This window comes from Lagopus muta, chromosome 10 (assembly GCF_023343835.1).
Source record: "Lagopus muta isolate bLagMut1 chromosome 10, bLagMut1 primary, whole genome shotgun sequence".
NCBI classification, from domain to species: Eukaryota; Metazoa; Chordata; class Aves; order Galliformes; family Phasianidae; genus Lagopus; species Lagopus muta.
In genome coordinates, this window is record NC_064442.1 from 11,453,763 (window position 1) to 11,464,024 (window position 10,262).

General features: G+C 39.7%; 1 protein-coding gene across 4 annotated transcripts in view; it reads left to right on the forward strand.

The window, feature by feature from the left end:
- MAPK6 (mitogen-activated protein kinase 6) overlaps positions 1–10,257 on the forward strand; it is a 28,319-nt gene extending 18,062 nt beyond the window's left edge. For all 4 annotated transcript variants that reach the window (XM_048956880.1, XM_048956878.1, XM_048956877.1 and 1 more), the window contains exons 2-6: positions 1,707–2,918; positions 3,690–3,834; positions 6,174–6,338; positions 7,055–7,256; positions 7,862–10,257. In XM_048956880.1, coding sequence (XP_048812837.1) covers positions 2,364–2,918; positions 3,690–3,834; positions 6,174–6,338; positions 7,055–7,256; positions 7,862–8,960 — 2,166 coding nt within the window. In that variant the 5' untranslated portion in view covers positions 1,707–2,363 and the 3' untranslated portion in view covers positions 8,961–10,257. The remainder of the gene's footprint in view (positions 1–1,706; positions 2,919–3,689; positions 3,835–6,173; positions 6,339–7,054; positions 7,257–7,861) is intronic.
- The last annotated feature ends 5 nt before the right edge of the window (positions 10,258–10,262 follow it).

Consider the following 10,262-nt stretch of genomic DNA (forward strand, 5'->3'; position numbering starts at 1 on the left):
ATTACGGTGAACCAGTTTATCAGCAGGCAGCAGCTCAACATGAGTGAGCCTGAAACTGGTGCATGTGATGGAGAAAATATTTTTAGGCTTTTATTTAAAAAAATAAAAACCAAGAGGCTGGGCAGCAAAGCAAAAGTTAATGCTTTTGGTATAGGAGTGCTATACTTGGCACTCTCAATTTAAACAACAAAACCAGCAGAGGGTGACGTGTTTCCTTTCCTTCCTCCTTGCTGTGGGCTGTCCTGGGTGTCCGCACCTGGGTGCAAGGGGGCCTTGGTGTCCTGCATATATAGGATATCTGTTTATATTGTTACAGGACAGCCCTGTGCTGCTCGAGTGAATGGTGGTCCCTGGGGCTTTGCTGCACTCGTTTCTGTTCACCAGTCTGCCTTTTGTATTATTTCTGCATGCAATTCTGATTAGCGAATTAAGAGGCTGTTGTTTAGAGTACATTAATAATTTGTCAGCTGCTGTGCTGCCAGGAGTGTGGAAACTTGTTCTGCTTATTCCTGGTTGTTTCACTGAAATGTTAACTGGAGGAATGCTCTCCCTTAAAACTGCTAATTCTGAATACTAGGACAGTTTGGAAAACCTTTGTTTGCGTAGAGAGCTGGCTGAAGAGCTCACATGCGTTCAGTGATTAACTATGTTTAGACTGAAGCTAGGACATCCTGCAGCTTGCTGTCACTCTGGTCCCTGGGGAAGAATATCCAAGTGGAATTGGCCAAAGCTTGCCTTGCTGTGCAGGGTGTGCCTTCTGACTCTTCTGCATGTGGTGCCTCTGAGCTTTTGGAAGAAACAGTGAGGATATTCTGCAGAAATATAATGCGGTTTTCCTGACAGCGTTCTGCTGCTGCAGACAAGGAAACCTACCGAGAAAATTGCTACTTTTGTTTTCATAACTAGTAATTGCATTTATTGGGCTATTAGAAAAATTAATGATGTCTGAAAGTGCCTGTATGTTAGAGGAAACGGAGACTGCATTGGTTGTTATGCGAAATGCTGTCCTTGTGATTTATTTCTTTCTATAATCTAGCATGACTAAATGTGGAGGTAGCTGGTAAACTGTTATTTATGTAATATCTAGGAGAGGTGTCCTTGTGATTCTTGCAACAATCAATCTGGAGAGGTAAAACAGGGCTCTGAGTAAGCTTCGTGCAAAGTCGCAAGGATTTAAGGCAGTGGATGCGTGTGATGTATTCTGGAACTCAGTCAGTCTTGGGAGTTTATCCTTTACCCTTTTTGTGAACAGTACTCGGTTATGTCTGATGGCAAAATAGTTAAATGCCCAGTTCTGGCTTTGAGTAAAAATAGAGTGGAAAGAATGACTTCCAAACTTGGTGGCTGAGGTACAGGATGTTATTGTTGCTGACTTGTGTCTAACGGCTGTCGTGGAGAATTCCAGGTCCGGTATGGTGCTGCTTAAACTCTGGAAGATTTTTCGTTTATGTGCCTTACATTCTCACTAGGTTACATATATAAGACTTTCACAACGCGTGTTTAGAAGTGATGCTCTGGTGGTTATTGTCGATTTCTTTCTGCAAGCAGTATGAAAAGAATATGTCACTTGTAGTTCAGCTTCTGTGGAGACCTGGCGTTTTGTGAGTGAACACTAAGCTGTATATCAGTGACAACTTTAGGAGCTGGGAGAGGAAGAGGACTTCTGTACGTGCTGGAATACTGATCTCCTTTTGTCTTCTTTTCAGGTTGCCACAGAGTAAGATGGATGGTAGCTTTGATTGTGATTGTGGTGAGCTGGAGCCACCTGATCATTAACAGAAAGCATCTTTTGTAAATCAAGAGCTGCCAGTTTCCTGTTTAACCAGACTGTAAACAAAGGAGAGGAAAAAGGAGGAAGAAGAAAAAAAATAGTGCTTACCAGCACCATAGAATGACGCTGCTCAGGACCAGTCCAACACTGAATGTATCTGCACTGTGAGGAGGAGGATGTTAATAGAAGCCTATTATGTGCATATTTATTCACATTTTTGTTAAATGTTAACCAGTTTAGCACAGTAGAGCTGAGTGCATAGTATGTCATTTCATTCCGTTTGAGTTTCTTGTGAGTATTTTCTTTAATGTCTGCAGAAATGCTGCACCTTTCTTGAACTATGAATGCTGCAATCTTTCTATCTTATGCTCGGTTTGAGTTCTAGAGCTGACGGGCTCTAAATTCAAGGGGACACAACAGGCCTGGCTGGCTCATAATGAAATGAGAGTGTCAACAAACCATCTTGCAGTCGAAGCCAAGTGTTTCTTCTCCCTTTCCGTAAGACCTTTCCTTCAGATACCAGTGGAAGTGTCTCCGTGTGTTTACAGAAGCTTAGTAGTTTGAGAAAAAAGAAAACGTAAAGAATTTAAAAATGGCAGAAAAATTTGAAAGTCTCATGAACATTCATGGTTTTGATCTGGGCTCTCGGTATATGGACTTAAAACCACTGGGCTGTGGTGGAAATGGCTTAGTTTTTTCTGCTGTCGACAATGACTGTGACAAGAGAGTGGCTGTCAAGAAAATTGTCCTTACGGATCCCCAGAGTGTTAAACATGCTCTACGTGAGATCAAAATCATTAGAAGACTTGACCACGATAACATTGTCAAAGTATTTGAAATTCTTGGTCCTAGTGGAAGCCAGCTAACAGATGATGTGGGCTCCCTGACAGAGCTGAACTGTGTTTACATTGTCCAGGAATACATGGAGACGGATCTGGCTAATCTGCTAGAGCAAGGCCCTTTACTGGAAGATCATGCCAGACTTTTCATGTACCAGCTGCTACGTGGGCTCAAGTACATCCACTCTGCAAATGTTCTGCATAGAGATCTCAAACCAGCTAACCTTTTCATTAATACCGAAGACTTGGTGCTGAAGATTGGGGACTTCGGTCTTGCACGAATCATGGATCCTCATTATTCCCACAAGGTGTGTGAAGAGTGGAAATACTGAAGTGATACGCTGACAACCGTGCCTCCTTAAAATAGTATCTTCCTTCTTGCAGAATTAAATAAAATTGCTGGTTCTTGTCAAGGTGCTTAGAGTAAAGTGCAGTCTGTAGAAAGCTTCTTAGCAGTGGGATATCAGATTAGGGGTCGTACACACGGTAGAAATGAAATACTTGCAAATCAAATGAAACAGGTCTCTAGGTGACGTCTTTTATCTCAAATAGGGGCAATTAACAATTACTGTAGCATAAAATAAAGCATAATTAGATGTGTTCAGAAAAAGCAGGTTATTTTTAACCGTGAATACCGAAGTTGGGATTTTTCAAGAGCATCGTGTAGAGGCATAAGTGAGTAAGCCTTAGATAAGGCTATGAATGGTACATGCATAGTGTATGAGTGTGGCCATTTCCTGGGATTTATTCAGAGATGCTGCGTTCCTGGTACAGGTGATGTCTCCTCAGAGAGCTAATTATTTTTGTCTGCATTTATTTGGCACCTGGGAATTATGAAGTTTTATTGTAGTGTCTGACTAATAAGTAGAATCACGCTTGTCTGTTGTTACTGTTTATTCATAAAGACAGTGCTGTTCCATTTTGAAAGGTAGTGCACGACTCAGAACTACTCCTAAGACCACAAGACCACAATCTTCAAGTGTTGCATTAAAACATAAGGGAAAAAAAGTAATTAAAAACACACTTCTCAAAAAAATGTAAGTAAGCATTTTGTTTGTCTGTTTTCATGTATTTGTTAGGGCCATCTTTCTGAAGGATTGGTTACTAAATGGTACAGATCACCCCGGCTTTTACTTTCTCCTAACAACTACACTAAAGCCATTGACATGTGGGCTGCAGGTTGCATCTTTGCTGAAATGCTGACTGGGAAAACCCTCTTTGCAGGTGAGTAGAAGAAAAATATTGTCTGTGTTCCTAAAAGCAATGGTGTTGCCTGATGGTATTCCTAAGGAAGGGTTTGTTTTCCTGGTTAGTATCAGTTCTCTCCGACTGTCAGGATAATGCTGTATTATCATACAGTTGTGTTATAAATCGATGTGTTTGTGTTCTTAGTTGTGTGTTTCAATAAATAGCAGAATTTAACTTAGTGAGCACACGCGTGGTTAATCTTCATGTGATCTGGTTGAGCTCTGTTTACTGGCTGTGTAAGAAGTGTTCTAAATATGTGTTCTGTGAATTGATGTTTCCAGGGGTGTTAAAGGTTATGAGAGGTCCAAGTATTGCATTCATAAGTATTTCTTAATTCAGTCAATCTAATTGCATCTTGCTTCTTTATATTTTAGATGATGGAAAAGTAGACTGTTTCCCCTTCCTCCTCTTTTTTTCTGTTTCACTGTACACAATTTTGACCTGAGGAAGTTGCCAGCTTTGATAATCTTCAGATGTTCTTGTGTTTCAGTGGTATCAGCAGGACTCGAGGATTTTGAAATGCAGTGTAGCATCCCAAGGAGACATGTAACCTGCTGATGTTTCTGGTAGAATAGGAAGCAGCGCTCCAGCCTCATGGGGTGCTGTAGTTAGGATGAGGAGTGCTTTCCTGAGGCCAATCTCTGGGTAGCCTTCCTGACCGCAGTGTTGATTTTTAGCTCAGTGCACAAACTGGACTCAGATAAACCTGAACTGCTTTTTGCACTGTTGAGATGACTTGGTGTGCTCCCCCTGCTGATGGGCATCCAGTCCATGGAGCAGAGGAGTCTAGAGCAGTCCCCTGAAATGCTGGTTTCTGTGTGGCTTTTGGGCCTTCAGCAGCAGCTGTTGTGTTGCAGTTGGCTCCTGTTGGCCCAGCTTACTGGGGCTGTGTAGATAAAACCCTCAAAGATTTGAGCTCGTGATTCAAAAGTCACATTTCTCCTAGATGCACGTGGACTAAAACCTCTGCAGTAATTCTTACCTTTATACACCAAAATAAAGAAAGTGGAAGCATTTTCTCATTAAGTACTATTAAAGAAATGCTGTCGCCCTGAAATAATGTTACAGAAGTCAGTGAATAATATGCAGAGAGGATTTTCTTAGATTGCACTGAGTTGCTAACTGAGCTAATAATTACTGGAGAAATGTTCCCAGTGTAATAAATGCTCAACTGATAAGAGATGGATTGGATTGCTTTGCCCCAAGCACTCCTACTGGAAAATAGAGAAACATGGGAGAAAGTCTGGATTTTGGCACTGGCATAGATGGATTGCAGTTGCTGTGTGATGACACCAGTAGCATTTTGGTTGTTTGTTTTGTTTTTTTTTTCCCTTGAATTGCATTAATACTTGCCAATGTTACAGTGATTCAGGTTTTTTTTTTTTAACTTGGTCTTAATAACCAAAATCTTACATTTCCAGACTCACTTATGTACCCCCGTTGCATTGCATAGACACACTAAAAAAAAAAGTTATTTAGATGCAGCTGTGCCCTTCTGATTAATTTAGCGCTGCCTTTGTTTTCTGATTTGAAGAACAGTGGACTTGTTAAAGTCGTGCATTTGGAAAGTGAACATGTTTGGAAATATTTCACTTAACCTGTCCTGAGACTCTGAATCAAGTTATTTTGCAGAGTTGTTTGGAGGGCTTGTTTTGGTCAGCCTGTAACTTCCTCCCTGTGTCTGAATCATCCCCTCGGCATCTTGCTTTCTGGAAGGCTAAAGGGAACAGGAAGAAGAATGGGCTTTGAAATCCCAGAACACCTGGGGAGATGCAATGGCAGAGGAGTCCAATAGCTGTTTCAAATAACATTGGTTTTTATTTTTTTTCTTAATAAGTCTTTTAGAATGTTAATTTCACCTAGAGTGGAATGAATAAAGCTGATTAATCTTAGCATGGATTGGATATGGAGTAATAGTAGAGCAGAATTCTATTTGCAGCAAACTATGGGCAGTCTGATAGACTGTATTAGGGATCTGTAGTATGCTGATGTGAAGCAGTCCTGACTCAGCTGGGAATGTAGGGCTCAGTTGCTTTCTCTTCAGTGATTTGGCTTTAGCATTTCTTTGCTCAACCCGGTAAATGCATGGCAGGGTGTCCAGTGCAGGCTGCTGTGCAGACTGCTGAAGTGAACCGATAGGATGGAGATGTTGAGATGATGCAGCCTGTTTCTGTATTTATTGTGACGTGTCAGTACCTCTGATGGCCCTGAGCTCTTTGGGAAAGGAGGGAAGCACTGGCATGCAATAACCTTGTATTCAGAGATGGAAGTGCTTGAAGTAGAAGTGACAGCATGTGTCTTCTCTTGGTCTTTAGGTGCACATGAACTTGAACAGATGCAGTTGATTCTAGAATCGATTCCTGTCGTACATGAGGAGGACCGTCAGGAGCTTCTCAATGTAATTCCAGTTTACATTAGAAATGATATGACTGAGCCACACAAACCTTTAACTCAGTTGCTTCCAGGCATCAGTCCTGAAGGTAAGTAATTCCAAAGAAATATTTCTTGTCATTAAAAAAATCATGGAAAAGTGGTGATTTACATAGCAGTGCACGTCTGTAAGTATTCTGTGGAAGTTTCAGTTGGAAGAATCTGTGTTCTCTGAAGAAGTGTCGTCTATTGTAATAAAATAAGAACCCCACCACAGCTTGATTACATGGTAGCTACTTGGTCATGCTGGGAGTAGAATTATGCATCTGTGCTGGACCTGCTAATGCTGGGAGACTGACAAAGCTGCTCTATTTTGAGACAGTAGCATTCTAAATATAAAGGAATGTTGGGATTGAGTCAGTTTAAAACAACTCTTGCGAATGTTGGTTTGTTTGTTGGTTTTGTTTTTTTTTAAGTCCCCAAAACAATCTGTGTTGAATCTTAGTTACTGACAGCAGTGTTTCATGACAGTTGGTGGGTACTGATTCCATTTGAAGCATTCTGTCTTGTAGTATTTCTTTTTTCCTGTTTTAGGCTAATTTATTGTCGCTCCTAGGTTTGACCTCTTCTGTTTACTATGGTTGCCAAATGGTGGTTTGGGGTTTTTTTTTTGGCAGTAAAGTGCTAGTAAATAGATACCTCACAGCTGGGGAGCTACACTTTCTAAGCAGATGCGCACCTCCAGAGCTGAGCATTATGCTGTGATCTTCAATTCTAGATGTCTGAAATGTCATTTTTCTCCTTTTAAATACCTTCTACTCTGCAGCACTGGACTTTCTGGAGCAAATTTTGACATTTAGTCCCATGGATCGATTGACAGCAGAAGAAGCTTTGTCCCATCCTTACATGAGCATTTATTCCTTTCCAACGGATGAGCCTATTTCAAGTCATCCTTTTCACATTGAAGATGAGGTTGATGATATTCTGCTGATGGATGAAAGTCACAGCCATATTTATAATTGGGAAAGGTAAATTTGTTGCTTACTGTGGCGTGTAGCATGACTGAATTGTTTCCTATTTGAAGTCATGTTGCTTCCTGGGCATTGTTTCCTTTTCTACTTGTTTCTTAAGAAAGAATCACTGGGCTTATGACTCATAAGACTGACGTGGGTATGCTTATATATTCCTGAGATATGTTTGGGGATCTAAAATCTAAAGTTTACTCTTTCCATTACTGTTTAGTTTCTTTTCCCTCCCCTCCATGTTTTTGTGTAGATTGCTCTTGTCCAATGCTCGATGCCTACAGCAATAAAGAGAATGCCAGTAGCGGTATTTGAAGTGTGCTAAACTTTACAGAGAGCTCTGTAGATGGAGTGAGCTGTTGTACATAATTCTGGATTTGAATCTTTCAGATGTGCATATGAGGATTGCTTTATGCCAGATTAAATTAAAAAAAAAAAAAAGCAAAACAACAAACAACCTGGAAGAGGTACCTGATTTGATTAATGAAAAACTTCTGTCATCTATGTTGAATTGTCGTTATTCTGTGAGGGAATTGCTAAATGTAACTGTCTCTGTCTTGGGAGCTAGAAGACTGTTCTTAGCTGCTAACGCTTAGGAAATTGTTTTGCAGATACCATGAAAGTCAGTTTTCAGACCATGACTGGCCTATTCATAATAACTATGAAGCTGATGAAGTTCAGCGTGATCCAAGGGCTCTTTCTGATGTTACTGATGAGGAAGAAGTGCAAGTAGATCCTCGCAAATATTTGGATGGAGATCGTGAAAAGTATCTGGAGGATCCTGCTTTTGACACCCACTTCTCTACTGAGCCTTGCTGGCAGTATTCAGATCACCATGAAAACAAATACTGTGATCTGGAATGTAGTCACACTTGTAATTACAAAATGAGGTCATCTTCATACCTAGATAATTTAGTTTGGCGAGACAGTGAAGTTAACCATTACTATGAGCCCAAGCTTATTATAGATCTGTCAAACTGGAAGGAACAGAGCAAAGAAAAGTCTGATAAGAAAGGCAAGTCTAAATGTGAAAAGAATGGATTGGTGAAAGCCCAGATAGCGCTTGAGGAAGCATCACAGCAACTTGTTGAAAAAGAAAGGGAGAAGAATCAAGGATTTGACTTTGATTCGTTTATAGCAGAAACCATTCAGCTTAGTTTACAACACGAGCCTACTGATGTTGATAAATTAAATGACTTGAATAGCTCGGTGTCTCAGATGGAGTCGAAAGGATTAATATCGAAGTCGGTAAGCAGAGAGAAGCAGGAGAAGGGAATGGCTAACTTGGCACAGTTAGGAGCTCTGTACCAAACTTCTTGGGACAGCCAGTTTGTGAGTAACGGGGAGGAGTGCTTCCTCATAGACCAGTTCTGTTGTGAGGTGAGGAAAGATGAACAAGCTGAAAAAGAAAATACTTACACCAGTTATTTGGACAAATTTTTTAGTAAGAAAGAAGATGCTGAAATGCTAGAACCTGAGCCAGTAGAAGAGGGGAAGCTGGGGGAGAAGGAGAGAGGAGAGGGCTTTCTCAGTAACAGTGGAGAACTCCTCTTCAACAAGCAGCTTGAGGCTATAGGTATTCCTCAGTTTCATAGCCCTGTTGGTTCGCCACTGAAATCCATACAGGCCACGCTAACGCCTTCTGCTATGAAATCATCTCCCCAGATTCCCCACAAAACGTACAGCAGCATTCTGAAACATCTAAATTAAAACACTCAGCAGACATTTCTTTTATATTCATGAGCTGTGTTTGTCTTTTTTTATTACTAGTGTAAGTAATTTTTTTACTTGAATCAGACGGTGTAATTTTGGTATGGATTTCATTAGCTTTCTGTTTACCATTGTTTTTACAATCCAGAATTACTTTCTATACATAAGTTAGTTTTGTTTTTAAACTGGCATGTTGTTTGCACACAAAATTAAAGAATAGAGCAAAATAATGCAAAATGCAGGAGGTAACAAAAAATGCACTAAACCAAGTAAAAAAACAAAGCAAAACAAAACCATTCTCTCAGTAAAACAGTGTCCATGTTTTGCAGAAAAAAGAAACTTGCCTTGAAATTTACACAGTGAGACTGTACATAACTGCATGAGAATATCTATTTTTCCCAAAAGGTTTTTTTCATCCATGCGTCGTTCAGAGTCTTTCATACTGTACACATTTCTTAGACACATGATACCAGCAGCAACTGAAACGAATGCAGAATTTGGTACGCATGTGTTATCTACCTCAAGGTAACAGCAGTATGTGGCAAAACATTAACCACCCATAGTGCTTCTCATTATGCACTTCTATTTAGCCAGCATTATTGTAGTAGCTATTCTTACTGAAACCCATTCAATATTTATAAATGTTCTGGTATGCATTCTTTATAGTGAAGTGTTAATATGCAGCACTTTTATTTATTTTAGCAAATAAGTATATTTCTGTAATTATAGAAAGTCAACTTAATTTTTGAGTTACGTTTCAGATAAAAGTTTTTGTTTAGCACTATGGTTTTATTGCCTACATAGCTGGATATATATTAACATCGGCTTATTCTGAGGCTATCCAATACATTTTTTTTCTAGTTTTCATTTCAAGTAAAGCACTCACTGTGTATAGGAATTTGTAATTGGAGGTGCTTGATCTCTACAAAAGAAATTAGGAATCGCTTTATTATAAAATGCTCCTAGAAGTCTTAATTGTGTTCATTTCTAAAAAATTTTGTAATGTTAGTTGTGTGCATGGAAATAATTAAGGTACAACATTACTGTAGGTTAAAGTTCTATATGGTGAGACATTTTGTTTTTACTGTATGTTTTTACTGAATGATTCCTGCCCCCTTCCCTTCCCCCCGAAGCAAGCATGAATTAAAATTAGGTTAAATATAGCATGTAGCATCTCGGTCTTCTGAAAATTTGTTTTCCCTTCTGATTTATTTTTTTTTTAATTAAATACTGGATGTATCATTGGCTCCCCTGTTTAAAATGAAAGACAAATAAAAACATGGCCAGCAAAAAATGACTGTT